We start from the raw sequence: 15,250 nt of genomic DNA, 5'->3' as shown, positions 1-15,250 counted from the left end.
TCACAGTCACACTGTGCCCTGTACAGTCAGGCCTGGTGTCACAGTCACGCTGTCATGTACAGCACCCACCAGTAGTTGAAGTTTATGCTGTGGTTTAGCAGTATTTTGTTCTGTTAGCGATTAATTGTAATTCTTTGATCTTTGCAGCTATGTTGAAAGCTTGGGTGTGAACAGTTTTATTTCCCAGCTGCCTGTGTGCTCTCTCTCTGAGTTTACGATTAACCGACGTCAGAGTTTAACTGATCAATGGGTGACACTAATTCGGGGATTACAAGGCACATTACAGGTCGGATTGGGAGCAGGAAGCTGAGCTATTCCAACATTAGCCACAATCGTTCCCAGGATACTTAACCCCTTCACTGCTGACAGCCATTACACGTGAGTCGGGAATGTTTCACCCGAGAAATATTTTCTTAAAAGGTGCATTGTCATTAAAAATCTTTTTCATTGCAGGCAGGGGAAAGAAACAATTTGTTTACCACAATTATGTCACTCTTAGCTAGTGCGTTCCCACGCAATTTAGATATAATGATAAAAGGTTTGCCAAACAAGTTCTAACGCAGACTTCAGGCCTTTAATCTTGCTGATCAAAACACGATTAATCACAACTGAGAAAATACACACCCTTCCCCCACCCTCCTTTCAGTCTCAGCTTTTCGGGATAAGTTACCTCGCTCCTCAAATGCCGCACCTCGGCAACGACGTATTAGTCTTGGAGCTGGCACGGCGAAGATTCATCAGAATTATACCAGGATTTAATGGGTTAACTTATACAGACAGGTTGCATAGACTTGGTTTGTGTTCCCCTTAGAAGGCTGATGTGTGATCTCAATATCTGATTATGTGGCTTGGTGTCAGGTTTTTTCTGCTAACACTCAGCTTAACGGGACATTGCTTGGGACCAACGCTCCCTCTAATTGTTCTTTCCCCTTTAAACTTGCTGCCTGGCCGCGCAGGCACAGTATCTCTTCCAGCGGCTGGTGAGCGGCCGGCGCGGAGCGGCCGTGCACCTTAGGGGGAACGTTGCTTGGGACATTACTTTGATAAAGGCGCTATATAAATGCAAATTTTTGTTGTTGATCTGATCGAGGTTTAAAATGATAAACGGATTCAATGGAGCAGATAGAGAAACCGGGGAATCCAGAGCAAGGGGACCTAACCTTAAAATTAGAGCTCGGCCGTTCAGGGGTGAAATCAGGAAGCACTTCTTCACACAAAGGGTAGTGGAAATCTGGAACTCTCTCTTCCCCCCCCCCCCCCCACTCCAAAAGGCTGTGACTGCTGGGACAATTGAAATGTTAAACTCTGAGGTGGATAGATTTTAGTTGGGCAAGGGTATCGAGGGATATGGAGCAAAGGCAGGTAAATGGAGTTCAGCTACAGGTCAGCCCTGATCTGACCGAGCCTGTTGCACCATTCAAAGGGCAAATAGCCTCCTCCTGCTCCTATTAAACAGGCCCCTTTAACATGAATCGGACACTCTAACTAACCTGGAGCAGGATAAACAGTACAAGAGGGCAAATGGGGAACAATCAGAGAAACTGTTCGTGGGAAAAACATCCAATTCAATATTAATGCTGTATTTCTCAGATCTTTGCTGTCTGCTACACTGTTCCAATCGGGGAGAGGAGGTTTTGTATTTCCCATAATATTTGCGGTATTTCCGCAGGGACAATGAAAGCGTCAACACCACAGAAAGCCGGGTGAGGAAAAAGGTGGACCAAGGTGGACTTAATGCCCCATGACAGCACATTACTGACTGCACCACACTGAAGCCAGACAGGAAGCCCGCGCACGGCAGAACTGTTTGGTGAGAGTTATTTATGTAAAAAGCGTCACAAATAAGGTTCAGCACGCAATCCACAAGGGACAGGGGTGTCTGTAATGTACAAATTACTCCACTTAGAAGCAAATGGCTTTACATAGAAATACGTAAAAGTTGCACCACCGAAACAGGCCATTCGGCCCAACCAGTCCGTGTCGATGTTTACCCTCCACACGAGCAAATAGTCCGAATCACATTTACCCACCCTGGTCCCACTTCTGTTCCTCCAGTTTCCCTTCAGATATCTCTCCAATCTAACCTTGAATGTCAACAGTTTCTGCCTCAACCACAAACCCTGGAAGTCAATTCCACAGCCTCAGAACTCGGTGCAAAGAAGTTTCTCCTGAGCTCTGTTCTAAATCTCTTACATTTAATCATGTAGCTATACCCCCTCGTTTGCAGTTAGTTACTGCCATGTACATTTCTGCAGTCCTCTAAACAATATAAAAGGCCTACGCTGTCTGAAAGTAGCTTGCCTAAAGCTTGCTAGCTCAGCTACATCGGAGCAAGGTTACATTCAACACTGCTCTTGCAGTTTCAAAATATACCTTGTACCATAAACTGAATACTTGGTTATTGAAACTGCACACACTTCAAGTCCTGAACACATAATGAATATAATGAACACATAATTCAGGCTGACACTGTCGGAGGTTATGTATTTCAGGCGAGACGTTGAACTGAGGCCCCGTTCAGGTGCTGTAGCACGATTTGAAGAACCATAGTTTACAGCATAAGTGGAGGCCGTTCAGCCCATCATATCTATACCGACTTCCTTCTGGACTAACCTTAAACTAATCTCACTGCCTTGCTTTGGCTCTGGAGTAGAATGAAAAGGACAATGAAAGAATTAGATTTACGAGCTATATTGCACCTTCAGTATGAGAAATATTATTTCATTTTCTTCGCAAATAAATAATTGTCATTGGAATCTATAAATTAATACATACATTTATTTAACAAGATAAAAAAAAGCCTTCCTCTAATTATAATCTCGTTACACTAGTTTCTCACTGAAACTTTAACAAATATGTTCTGGCCAATATTTATCCATCAACCAACACCACGGATACAAACTAACTGTTCAATTGCCTTTTGTGGGATCTTGCTGTGCGTAAATTGGCTGCTGCGTTTGCCTGTATAACAACAGTGGTTGCTAATCACTTCAAAAGTAACTCACTGGATGTGAAAAGCTTTAGGACGTCCCAAGAACGTGAAGGTCCCTACATAAATTCGGACAAAAATTGATAGCATTAAAAGAAAATATAGCGCACAGCAATCTGCCACAACCAGCAATGAGATAAATGACCGGTTAATCTGTTTAGTGATGTTTGATTCAGGGGAAAGTATTGTCCAGGACAAACTCTCCTGCTGTTCTTCGAAATACTGCCGTGGGATCTTTTACAACCACCCGAGACTGCAGACACGGCCTCAGTACTGCCCCTCCGACAGTGCAGCACTCCCTCAGTACTGCCCCTCCGACATTGCAGCGCTCCCTCAGTACTGCCCCCCCGACAGTGCAGCGCTCCCTCAGGACTGCCCCTCCGACAGTGCAGCACTCCCTCAGTACTGCCCCTCCGACATTGCAGCGCTCCCTCAGTACTGCCCCCCCGACAGTGCAGCGCTCCCTCAGGACTGCCCCTCCGACAGTGCAGCACTCCCTCAGTACTGCCCCTCCGACAGTGCAGCGCTCCCTCAGTACAGCCCCTCCGACAGTGCAGCGCTCCCTCAGTACTGCCCCTCCGACAGTGCAGCGCTCCCTCAGTACTGCCCCTCCGACAGTGCAGCACTCCCTCAGTACTGCCCCTCCGACAGTGCAGCACTCCCTCAGTACTGCCCCTCCGACAGTGCAGCACTCCCTCAGTACTGCCCCTCCGACAGGGCAGCACTCCCTCAGTACTGCCCCGACAGTGCAGCGCTCCCTCAGTACTGCCCCTCCGACAGTGCAGCGCTCCCTCAGTACTGCCCCTCCGACAGTGCAGCGCTCTCTCAGTACTGCCCCTCCGACAGTGCAGCGCTCCCTCAGTACAGCCCCTCCGACAGTGCAGCGCTCCCTCAGCACTGCCCCTCCGACAGTGCAGCACTCCCTCAGTACTGCCCCTCCGACAGTGCAGCACTCCCTCAGTACTGCCCCTCCGACAGTGCAGCGCTCCCTCAGTACTGCCCCTCCGACAGTGCAGCGCTCCCTCAGTACTGCACTGGAGTGTCTGCCTAGATAATGTTCTCAGGTCTCTGGAGTGGGACTTGAACCCACAACCTTCTGACTCTGAGGAGAGGTTACTACCCACTGAGGCACACCTAACACCTAGTTGACATTTCACCAGGAGTACCTGCAAGATATACTTAAAGTGCAATTCACCAAACATAGAAATGTTTGGTTTTCCCTGAACTGCTGATCTTAGCTGTGAGCAGACGCGGAGCGCAGGCCAGATGCTCTCCCGAACCACGTGACTCAGTGGGACTCTGGATCATCAGTGGCTCAAGCTGGGGCTGGAAAGCAGCACTGTGGAGGAGCAGAAGGCGAGTGGGCCCACTGTACTCCCCAGTAAGTGAGATGTATCACCAGAAAAGGAGAGCAAGTGGAGGGAGAGTGAAATCATTCTTTGAAAAAACACTTTGCAGTGTAGAGGAATGTCAGTGTGAAATGATCAATATTACAAAACAAACTAGAAAACTGCATGGAACTGAATTTCGTTTCATTTGAAGTATTTCCGATCTGTAACACTCCCTTCTCCCAAACAAGTTAACTAGGTTCTCCTATAAGGAGTGCCAGTAATTAAAGTGGGAAAACCAGAGGGGCAGAAATGTGCTATTGAGTTAAGTTTGGTTAACAGGCACAGACAAGTCCAGTGATTTAGAAAATATCCTGAAGCAAAATACTGTGGATGCTGAAAATCCAAAATAAAATCAGAAATCTGAAATAAAAGTGTAAACTAGCCTACCTCCACTGGGTCTGGATTTAAATCCAGATGTGCGGTGGAAACCCCATTTTACGCGCCTAAACGGCAGCAGAGCAGGATCAGGTCTGAGGAAGTTTCCAACCGTTGGCATTTATACTCTAGGACTCTGAATCCTTCTGTAAGATAAGCTCCGAATCTTCTTTTTCCATATAAATATTCCCAGCTTCTACCACCTCTCCTGAAAACAAGGGTCGCTAATCCTAGCCAGCAGTTCAGCTGCCCTAGGTTGCACCCTCTCTACTGCCTGTCTCGTAATATTGTACCCAGGACTCGAGGTAAAGCTAAACCAGCAAACTTAACTGGACCAACCACTTAAACAGCGTGGCTACAGGAGCAGGTCAGAGGCTGGGTATTCTGCGGCAAGTGACTCACCACCTGTCTTCTCAAAGCCTTTCCGCCATCTACAAAGGCACAAGAAATAAAGAAAGACTTGCATTTAACTAGCCTTTCACGACCACCGGGCATCTCAAAGCGCTTTACAGCCAACGAAGTACTTTTGGAGCATATGTTGTAATGTGGGAAATACAGCAGTTAATTTACACAGCAAACTCCCCCAAACACCATTCTGAGAACGACCAGATCATCTGTTTTTGTTAAGTTGATTGAGGAATAAATATTGGCCAGGACACCGGGGAGAACCCCCCTGCTCTTCTTCGAAATAGTGTCATAGGATCTTGTACGTCCACCCGAGAGAGCAGACGGGGCCTCGGTTTAACGTCTCATCCGAAAAACGGCACCTCCGATAGTGCAGCGCTCCCTCAGCATTGCATTGGAGTGTCAGCCTCGATTTATGTGTTCAAGTCCCTGGAGTGGGACTTGAACCCACAACCTTCTGACTCAGAGGCGAGTATGCAACCCACTGAGCCACAGCAGACACAAGTCCAGGGTGTGATGGAATTGCCTGGATGAGTGCAGCTCCAACAACACTCACGAAGCTCAACACCATCCAGGGCAAAGCAACTTAATTGGCATCCCATCCACCACCTTAAACATTCACTCCCTCCACCACCGGCGCACCACAGTTGCAGTGTGTACCATCCACAAGGCTTCTTCGGCAGCACCTCCCAAACTCGCGACCTCTTCCACCTAGAAGGACAAGGGCAGCAGGCGCAGGGGAACACCATCACCTCCAAGTTCCCCTCCAAGTCACACACCATCCTGACTTGGAAATATATCACTGATCCTTCATCGTCGCTGGGTCAAAATCCTGGAACTCCCTCCCTAGCAACGCTGTGGGAGCACCTTCACCACATGGACTGCAGCGGTTCAAGAAGGTGGCTCACCACCACCTTCTCAAGGGCAACTAGGGATGGGCAATAAATGCTGGCATTGCCAATGACGCCCACATCCCGTGAACAAATTTTTTAAAATGCTATTTCTAACGTCCTTGGATAATAAGGCTGGATAAGCATCTTCATCAACTAATGTTGCTGAGGATTCCTGCTAAATTTTGAAGACTTACAAATTAAGCTAAATCCAAAAGATTTGTAGAAGGAGACAGACCACAAGATATCCCCAAAAGTTTTATGGTGTTAGCTTTGGCTCAGTGGATAGCACTCTCGCTTCTGGGTCAGAAGATTGCCATGCATGTCCCGCTCCAGAGATTTGAGCCACTAATCTAGGTTGACACGCCAGTGTCCAACTGAGGGAGTGCAGCGAGTTCTCCGGTGTCCTGGCCAATTATAACCCCTCCACCAACATCACCAGAAACAGATAATCTGGTCATTATCACATTGCTGTTTGTGGGAGCTTGCTGTGCATAAATTGGCTGCCGCATTTCTTACATTACAACAGTAACTACACTTCCAAAAGTACTTCATTTAACACTTCGGGACGTCCTGAGATGAAAGGCCCTATATAAATGTAAGTTCTTTCTTTCACACCCAACTTACCGTAAGCGTTTTTCCCGCAGATCAGATACTCATGAGGCTGGAACAGGCCCCAGAGATCTGCGTCGTTGCTGATCATTTGCTCCAGGGCCTTGTCCATGGCCTCAGGCGGCTCCTTCCCTCGGGATTGTAGGCTGTCCCGCAGCCTCAGGTGGACCTCCTCCAAGAGGTTCTGCAGGCAGGCTGCCAGGTAGATGGCTGCGTGCTGGTGGATGCGATTGGCCAGCCGGCTGTCCACCATCCACCGAAAGAAGCGACCGACCGAGAACAGCATGTTGCACTGGGCGCTCTTGCTGCTGTTGAGCTGGTCACCGGAGCTCATGTTGTAGACGGACAGAGCCTTCACCGCAGCCGCCAGGCAAGTCTCGGACAAGGACCAGGACAGCACCAGCTTGGCGGCGCTTTGGATTTCGTGCCTGCTGCACTTGGCGCTCATCAGGCTCAGCCTCTGCGCCTCTCTGGCGATGCGGACCAGCGCTCTGCTCAGGTACAGGGACAGCTTCTGAGCCAGCCCAGCGGCAGCGAGCTGGCTCAAACCCCCAGGCTGGCATCTCCTCAGGACCTCTTCAACCTCTTCCTCAGTCCACGGGACATCCTCCAAATGGGGCAGTTTGGGACCGTAGTCCAGAGCCTCGGAGCCCTCGGCCAGGCCAGTGTCCAGTGTGTCACAACTCTCCAGGTATCTCCTGCCCGCGGACCCGCGCAACGAGCGCCAGGTCCCTCCCAGAGCAGACAGCGACAAACTGGACCATCTGCACGAGTTGGCGGCTCCTCCGTAACCAGAATCCAAAGTCAAGTTCTCAAAGTTGCTGTCTGTCGGTTTATAAAGTCCAGACATGGCCGAGAAACAGCCACCGGTCTGTTCCCAACACGGCGCCGAGTCCAGGGGGGGTTTGCACTAGTCTTAGCGGCGAACTGTCTGTCCCAGAGCAGCTCGGGTCCTGGGACTGGTGTTTGATTAGACTGACACTCTGCTTCCTGTCGCACCCTCCACTGGCAAATGACTGAGCGAACCAGCCGCTGAATCAACCAGGCAGCTCCTCGTCCCCGCCCCTCTCCAGGGAACACACCTCCCCGTCCCGACAGGAGCCCAGCACAGAGCAAAGAGAAACCATCCAACCGGCTCACAGCTAAAGAAAGGCTAGAAAGAGAATGAGCCCCGGGGATATATAGAGAGAGAGTGAGCCCCGGGGATAGAGAGAGAGAGTGAGCCCCGGGGATATAGAGAGAGTGAGCCCCGGGGATAGAGAGAGAGAGTGAGCCCCGGGGATATAGAGAGAGTGAGCCCCGGGGATAGAGAGAGAGAGTGAGCCCCGGGGATAGAGAGAGAGAGTGAGCCCCGGGGATAGAGAGAGAGAGTGAGCCCCGGGGATATAGAGAGAGTGAGCCCCGGGGATATAGAGAGAGTGAGCCCCGGGGATAGAGAGAGAGAGTGAGCCCCGGGGATAGAGAGAGAGTGAGCCCCGGGGATAGAGAGAGAGAGAGAGTGAGCCCCGGGGATGGAGAGAGAGTGAGCCCCGGGGATAGAGAGAGAGAGTGAGCCCCGGGGATATAGAGAGAGTGAGCCCCGGGGATATAGAGAGAGTGAGCCCCGGGGATAGAGAGAGAGAGTGAGCCCCGGGGATAGAGAGAGAGTGAGCCCCGGGGATAGAGAGAGAGAGAGAGTGAGCCCCGGGGATGGAGAGAGAGTGAGCCCCGGGGATAGAGAGAGAGAGTGAGCCCCGGGGATATAGAGAGAGTGAGCCCCGGGGATAGAGAGAGAGAGAGAGTGAGCCCCGGGGATGGAGAGAGAGTGAGCCCCGGGGATAGAGAGAGAGAGTGAGCCCCGGGGATATAGAGAGAGTGAGCCCCGGGGATAGAGAGAGAGAGTGAGCCCCGGGGATAGAGAGAGAGTGAGCCCCGGGGATAGAGAGAGAGAGAGAGTGAGCCCCGAGGATGGAGAGAGAGTGAGCCCCGGGGATGGAGAGAGAGTGAGCCCCGGGGATGGACAGAGTGTGAGCCCCGGGGATGGAGAGGGAGTGAGCCCCGGGGATGGAGAGAGTGTGAGCCCCGGGGATGGAGAGAGTGTGAGCCCCGGGGATGGAGAGAGAGAGTGAGCCCCGGGGATATAGAGAGAGTGAGCCCCGGGGATAGAGAGAGAGAGAGAGAGAGTGAGCCCCGGGGATGGAGAGAGAGTGAGCCCCGGGGATAGAGAGAGAGAGTGAGCCCCGGGGATATAGAGAGAGTGAGCCCCGGGGATGGAGAGAGACTGAGCCCCGGGGATAGAGAGAGAGAGTGAGCCCCGGGGATATAGAGAGAGTGAGCCCCGGGGATAGAGAGAGAGAGTGAGCCCCGGGGATAGAGAGAGAGAGAGAGTGAGCCCCGGGGATGGAGAGAGAGTGAGCCCCGGGGATGGAGAGAGAGTGAGCCCCGGGGATGGAGAGAGTGTGAGCCCCGGGGATGGAGAGAGAGAGTGAGCCCCGGGGATATAGAGAGAGTGAGCCCCGGGGAGAGAGAGAGAGAGAGTGAGCCCCGGGGATGGAGAGAGAGTGAGCCCCGGGGATAGAGAGAGAGAGTGAGCCCCGGGGATATAGAGAGAGTGAGCCCCGGGGATGGAGAGAGACTGAGCCCCGGGGATAGAGAGAGAGAGTGAGCCCCGGGGATATAGAGAGAGTGAGCCCCGGGGATAGAGAGAGAGAGTGAGCCCCGGGGATAGAGAGAGAGAGAGAGTGAGCCCCGGGGATGGAGAGAGAGTGAGCCCCGGGGATGGAGAGAGAGTGAGCCCTGGGGATGGACAGAGTGTGAGCCCCGGGGATGGAGAGGGAGTGAGCCCCGGGGATGGAGAGAGTGTGAGCCCCGGGGATGGAGAGAGTGTGAGCCCCGGGGATGGAGAGAGAGAGTGAGCCCCGGGGATGGAGAGAGAGCGTGAGCCCCAGGGATGGAGAGAGAGTGTGAGCCCCGGGGATGGAGAGAGAGTGTGAGCCCCGGGGATGGAGAGAGTGTGAGCCCCGAGGATGGAGAGAGAGTGTGAGCCCCGGGGATGGAGAGAGAGAGTGAGCCCCGGGGATGGAGAGAGAGTGTGAGCCCCGGGGATGGAGAGAGAGTGTGAGCCCCGGGGATAGAGAGAGAGAGTGAGCCCCGGGGATAGAGAGAGAGAGTGAGCCCCGGGGATAGAGAGAGAGAGTGAGCCCCGGGGATAGAGAGAGAGAGTGAGCCCCGGGGATAGAGAGAGAGAGTGAGCCCCGGGGATGGAGAGAGAGTGTGAGCCCCGGGGATTGAGAGAGAGAGTGAGCCCCGGGGATGGAGAGAAAGAGTGAGCCCCGGGGATAGAGAGAGCGAGTGAGCCCCGGAGATGGACAGAGTGTGAGCCCCGGGGATGGAGAGAGAGAGTGAGCCCTGGGGATGGACAGAGTGTGAGCCCCGGGGATGGAGAGAGAGTGAGCCCCAGGGATGGAGAGAGAGTGTGAGCCCCGGGGATAGAGAGAGAGAGTGAGCCCCGGGGATAGAGAGAGAGAGTGTGAGCCCCGGGGATGGAGAGAGAGTGTGAGCCCCGGGGATGGAGAGAGAGTGAGCCCCGGGGATAGAGAGAGAGAGTGAGCCCCGGGGATATAGAGAGAGTGAGCCCCGGGGATAGAGAGAGAGAGTGAGCCCCGGGGATATAGAGAGAGTGAGCCCCGGGGATAGAGAGAGAGAGTGAGCCCCGGGGATATAGAGAGAGTGAGCCCCGGGGATAGAGAGAGAGAGTGAGCCCCGGGGATAGAGAGAGAGTGAGCCCCGGGGATAGAGAGAGAGAGAGAGTGAGCCCCGAGGATGGAGAGAGAGTGAGCCCCGGGGATGGAGAGAGAGTGAGCCCCGGGGATGGACAGAGTGTGAGCCCCGGGGATGGAGAGGGAGTGAGCCCCGGGGATGGAGAGAGTGTGAGCCCCGGGGATGGAGAGAGTGTGAGCCCCGGGGATGGAGAGAGAGAGTGAGCCCCGGGGATATAGAGAGAGTGAGCCCCGGGGATAGAGAGAGAGAGAGAGAGAGTGAGCCCCGGGGATGGAGAGAGAGTGAGCCCCGGGGATAGAGAGAGAGAGTGAGCCCCGGGGATATAGAGAGAGTGAGCCCCGGGGATGGAGAGAGACTGAGCCCCGGGGATAGAGAGAGAGAGTGAGCCCCGGGGATATAGAGAGAGTGAGCCCCGGGGATAGAGAGAGAGAGTGAGCCCCGGGGATAGAGAGAGAGAGAGAGTGAGCCCCGGGGATGGAGAGAGAGTGAGCCCCGGGGATGGAGAGAGAGTGAGCCCCGGGGATGGAGAGAGTGTGAGCCCCGGGGATGGAGAGAGAGAGTGAGCCCCGGGGATATAGAGAGAGTGAGCCCCGGGGAGAGAGAGAGAGAGAGTGAGCCCCGGGGATGGAGAGAGAGTGAGCCCCGGGGATAGAGAGAGAGAGTGAGCCCCGGGGATATAGAGAGAGTGAGCCCCGGGGATGGAGAGAGACTGAGCCCCGGGGATAGAGAGAGAGAGTGAGCCCCGGGGATATAGAGAGAGTGAGCCCCGGGGATAGAGAGAGAGAGTGAGCCCCGGGGATAGAGAGAGAGAGAGAGTGAGCCCCGGGGATGGAGAGAGAGTGAGCCCCGGGGATGGAGAGAGAGTGAGCCCTGGGGATGGACAGAGTGTGAGCCCCGGGGATGGAGAGGGAGTGAGCCCCGGGGATGGAGAGAGTGTGAGCCCCGGGGATGGAGAGAGTGTGAGCCCCGGGGATGGAGAGAGAGAGTGAGCCCCGGGGATGGAGAGAGAGTGTGAGCCCCAGGGATGGAGAGAGAGTGTGAGCCCCGGGGATGGAGAGAGAGTGTGAGCCCCGGGGATGGAGAGAGTGTGAGCCCCGAGGATGGAGAGAGAGTGTGAGCCCCGGGGATGGAGAGAGAGAGTGAGCCCCGGGGATGGAGAGAGAGTGTGAGCCCCGGGGATGGAGAGAGAGTGTGAGCCCCGGGGATAGAGAGAGAGAGTGAGCCCCGGGGATAGAGAGAGAGAGTGAGCCCCGGGGATAGAGAGAGAGAGTGAGCCCCGGGGATAGAGAGAGAGAGTGAGCCCCGGGGATAGAGAGAGAGAGTGAGCCCCGGGGATGGAGAGAGAGTGTGAGCCCCGGGGATTGAGAGAGAGAGTGAGCCCCGGGGATGGAGAGAAAGAGTGAGCCCCGGGGATAGAGAGAGCGAGTGAGCCCCGGAGATGGACAGAGTGTGAGCCCCGGGGATGGAGAGAGAGAGTGAGCCCTGGGGATGGACAGAGTGTGAGCCCCGGGGATGGAGAGAGAGTGAGCCCCAGGGATGGAGAGAGAGTGTGAGCCCCGGGGATAGAGAGAGAGAGTGAGCCCCGGGGATAGAGAGAGAGAGTGTGAGCCCCGGGGATGGAGAGAGAGTGTGAGCCCCGGGGATGGAGAGAGAGAGTGAGCCCCGGGGATGGAGAGAGAGTGTGAGCCCCGGGGATTGAGAGAGAGAGTGAGCCCCGGGGATGGAGAGAAAGAGTGAGCCCCGGGGATAGAGAGAGCGAGTGAGCCCCGGAGATGGACAGAGTGTGAGCCCCGGGGATGGAGAGAGAGAGTGAGCCCCGGGGATGGACAGAGTGTGAGCCCCGGGGATGGAGAGTGAGTGAGCCCCAGGGATGGAGAGAGAAAGTGAGCCCCGGGGATAGAGAGAGAGAGTGAGCCCCGGCGATAGAGAGAGAGAGTGAGCCCCGGGGATGGAGAGAGAGTGTGAGCCCCGGGGATGGACAGAGTGTGAGCCCTGGGGATGGAGAGTGTGAGCCCTGGGGATGGAGAGAGAGTGAGCCCCGAGGATGGACAGAGTGTGAGCCCCGGGGACGGAGATAGAGTGAGCCCCGGGGATGGACAGAGTGTGAGCCCCAGGGATGGAGAGAGAGAGTGAGCCCCGGGGATAGAGAGAGAGAGTGAGCCCCGGGATAGAGAGAGAGTGTGAGCCCCGAGGATAGAGAGCGAGAGTGAGCCCCGGGGATGGAGAGAGAGTGTGAGCCCCGGGGATGGAGAGAGAGTGAGCCCCGGGGACGGAGAGAGTGTGAGCCCCGGGGATGGACAGAGAGAGTGAGCCCCGGGGATGGACAGAGAGAGTGAGCCCCGGGGATGGAGAGAGTGTGAGCCCTGGGGATGGAGAGAGAGTGTGAGCCCCGGGGATGGAGAGAGAGTGAGCCCCAGGGATGGAGAGAGTGTGAGCCCCGGGTATGGACAGAGAGAGTCAGCCCTGGGGATGGAGAGAGAGAGTGAGCCCTGGGGATGGAGAGAGAGTGTGAGCCCCGGGGATGGAGAGAGAGTGTGAGCCCTGGGGATGGAGAGAGAGAGAGTGAGCCCCGGGGATGGAGAGAGTGTGAGCCCTGGGGATGGAGAGAGAGTGAGCCCCGGGGATGGACAGAGAGAGTGAGCCCCGGGGATAGAGAGAGTGTGAGCCCCGGGGATGGAGAGATGTGAGCCCCGGGGATGGAGAGAGTGTGAGCCCCGGGGATGGACAGAGAGAGTGAGCCCTGGGGATGGAGAGAGAGAGTGAGCCCTGGGGATGGAGAGAGAGTGTGAGCCCCGGGGATGGAGAGAGAGTGTGAGCCCTGGGGATGGAGAGAGAGAGAGTGAGCCCCGGGGATGGAGAGAGTGTGAGCCCTGGGGATGGAGAGAGAGTGAGCCCCGGGGATGGACAGAGAGAGTGAGCCCCGGGGATAGAGAGAGTGTGAGCCCCGGGGATGGAGAGATGTGAGCCCCGGGGATGGAGAGAGTGTGAGCCCCGGGGATGGACAGAGAGAGTGAGCCCCGGGGATAGAGAGAGTGTGCGCCCCGGGGATGGAGAGAGTGTGAGCCCCGGGGATGGAGAGAGAGAGTGAGCCCCGGGGATGGAGAGAGAGTGTGAGCCCAGGGGATGGAGAGAGAGTTTGAGCCCCGGGGATGGAGAGAGAGTGTGAGCCCCGGGGATGGAGAGAGAGTGTGAGCCCCGGGGATGGGGAGAGAGTGTGAGCCCCGGGGATGGAGAGAGTGTGAGCCCCGAGGATGGAGAGAGAGTGTGAGCCCCGAGGATGGAGAGAGAGAGTGAGCCCCGGGGATGGAGAGTGTGAGCCCCGAGGATGGAGAGAGAGAGTGAGCCCCGGGGATGGAGAGAGAGTGAGCCCTGGGGATGGAGAGAGTGTGAGCCCCGGGGATGGAGAGAGAGTGTGGGCCCTGAGGATGGAGAGAGAGAGTGAGCCCCGGGGATGGAGAGAGAGTGTGAGCCCTGGGGATAGAGAGAGAGAGTGAGCCCTGGGGATGGAGAGAGAGTGTGAGCCCCGTGGATGGAGAGAGAGTGAGCCCCAGGGACGGAGAGAGTGTGAGCCCCGGGGATGGACAGAGAGAGTGAGCCCCGGGGATGGAGAGAGTGTGAGCCCCGAGGATGGAGAGAGAGTGTGAGCCCCGGGGATGGAGAGAGAGTGAGCCCCGGGGATGGAGAGAGAGTGAGCCCCGGGGATGGAGAGAGTGTGAGCCCCGGGGATGGACAGAGAGAGTCAGCCCTGGGGATGGAGAGAGAGAGTGAGCCCCGGGGATGGAGAGAGAGTGTGAGCCCCGGGGATGGAGAGAGAGTGTGAGCCCTGGGGATGGAGAGAGAGAGTGAGCCCCGGGGATGGAGAGAGAGTGAGCCCCGGGGATGGAGAGAGAGTGAGCCCCGGGGATGGAGAGAGTGTGAGCCCTGCGGATGGAGAGAGAGTGAGCCCCGGGGATGGACAGAGAGAGTGAGCCCCGGGGATAGAGAGAGTGTGAGCCCCGGGGATGGAGAGATGTGAGCCCCGGGGATGGAGAGCGTGTGTGCCCCGGGGATGGACAGAGAGAGTGAGCCCCGGGGATAGAGAGAGTGTGAGCCCCGGGGATGGAGAGAGTGTGAGCCCCGGGGATGGAGAGAGAGTGTGAGCCCCAGGGATGGAGAGAGAGTGTGAGCCCCGGGGATGGAGAGAGAGTGTCAGCCCCGGGGATGGAGAGAGAGTGTCAGCCCCGGGGATGGAGAGAGAGTGTGAGCCCCGAGGATGGAGAGGGAGAGTGAGCCCCGGGGATGGAGAGTGTGAGCCCCGAGGATGGAGAGAGAGAGTGAGCCCCGGGGATGGAGAGAGAGTGAGCCCCGGGGATGGAGAGTGTGAGCCCCGAGGATGGAGAGAGAGAGTGAGCCCCGGGGATGGAGAGAGAGTGAGCCCCGGGGATGGAGAGAGTGTGAGCCCCGGGGATGGAGAGAGAGTGTGGGCCCTGAGGATGGAGAGAGTGTGAGCCCTGGGAATGGAGAGAGAGTGTGAGCCGCGGGGATGGAGAGAGAGAGTGAGCCCCGGGGATGGAGAGAGTGTGAGCCCCGGGGATGGAGAGAGAGTGAGCCCCGGGGATGGAGAGAGTGTGAGCCCCGGGGATGGAGAGAGAGAGTGAGCCCCGGGGATAGAGAGAGAGTGTGAGCCCCGGGGATAGAGAGAGAGTGTGAGCCCCGGGGATGGAGAGAGAGTGAGCCCCGGGGATGGAGAGAGAGTGTGCGCCCCGGGGATGGAGAGAGAGTGAGCCCCGGGGATGGAGAGAGAGTGAGCCCCGGGGATGGAGAGAGAGAGTGAGCCCCGGGGATGGACA

The 15,250-nt window shown here is 56.3% G+C and overlaps 1 protein-coding gene across 1 annotated transcript in view; it reads right to left on the bottom strand.

Annotated features, from left to right (window-relative positions):
- LOC147105404 (ankyrin repeat- and BTB/POZ domain-containing protein 3-like) overlaps window positions 1-7,773 on the bottom strand; it is a 58,046-nt gene extending 50,273 nt beyond the window's left edge. The window contains exon 1 of the mRNA XM_086011704.1: window positions 6,678-7,773. Within this exon, the coding sequence (XP_085867830.1) occupies window positions 6,678-7,512 (835 nt within the window). The 5' untranslated portion in view covers window positions 7,513-7,773. The remainder of the gene's footprint in view (window positions 1-6,677) is intronic.
- Window positions 7,774-15,250: the final 7,477 nt, after the last annotated feature.

This window comes from Somniosus microcephalus, chromosome 18 (assembly GCF_052327205.1).
Source record: "Somniosus microcephalus isolate GS21.2 chromosome 18, FLI_Smic_1.0, whole genome shotgun sequence".
Lineage (NCBI taxonomy): Eukaryota > Metazoa > Chordata > Chondrichthyes > Squaliformes > Somniosidae > Somniosus > Somniosus microcephalus.
This window is presented reverse-complemented; position numbering and strand designations above follow the sequence as displayed.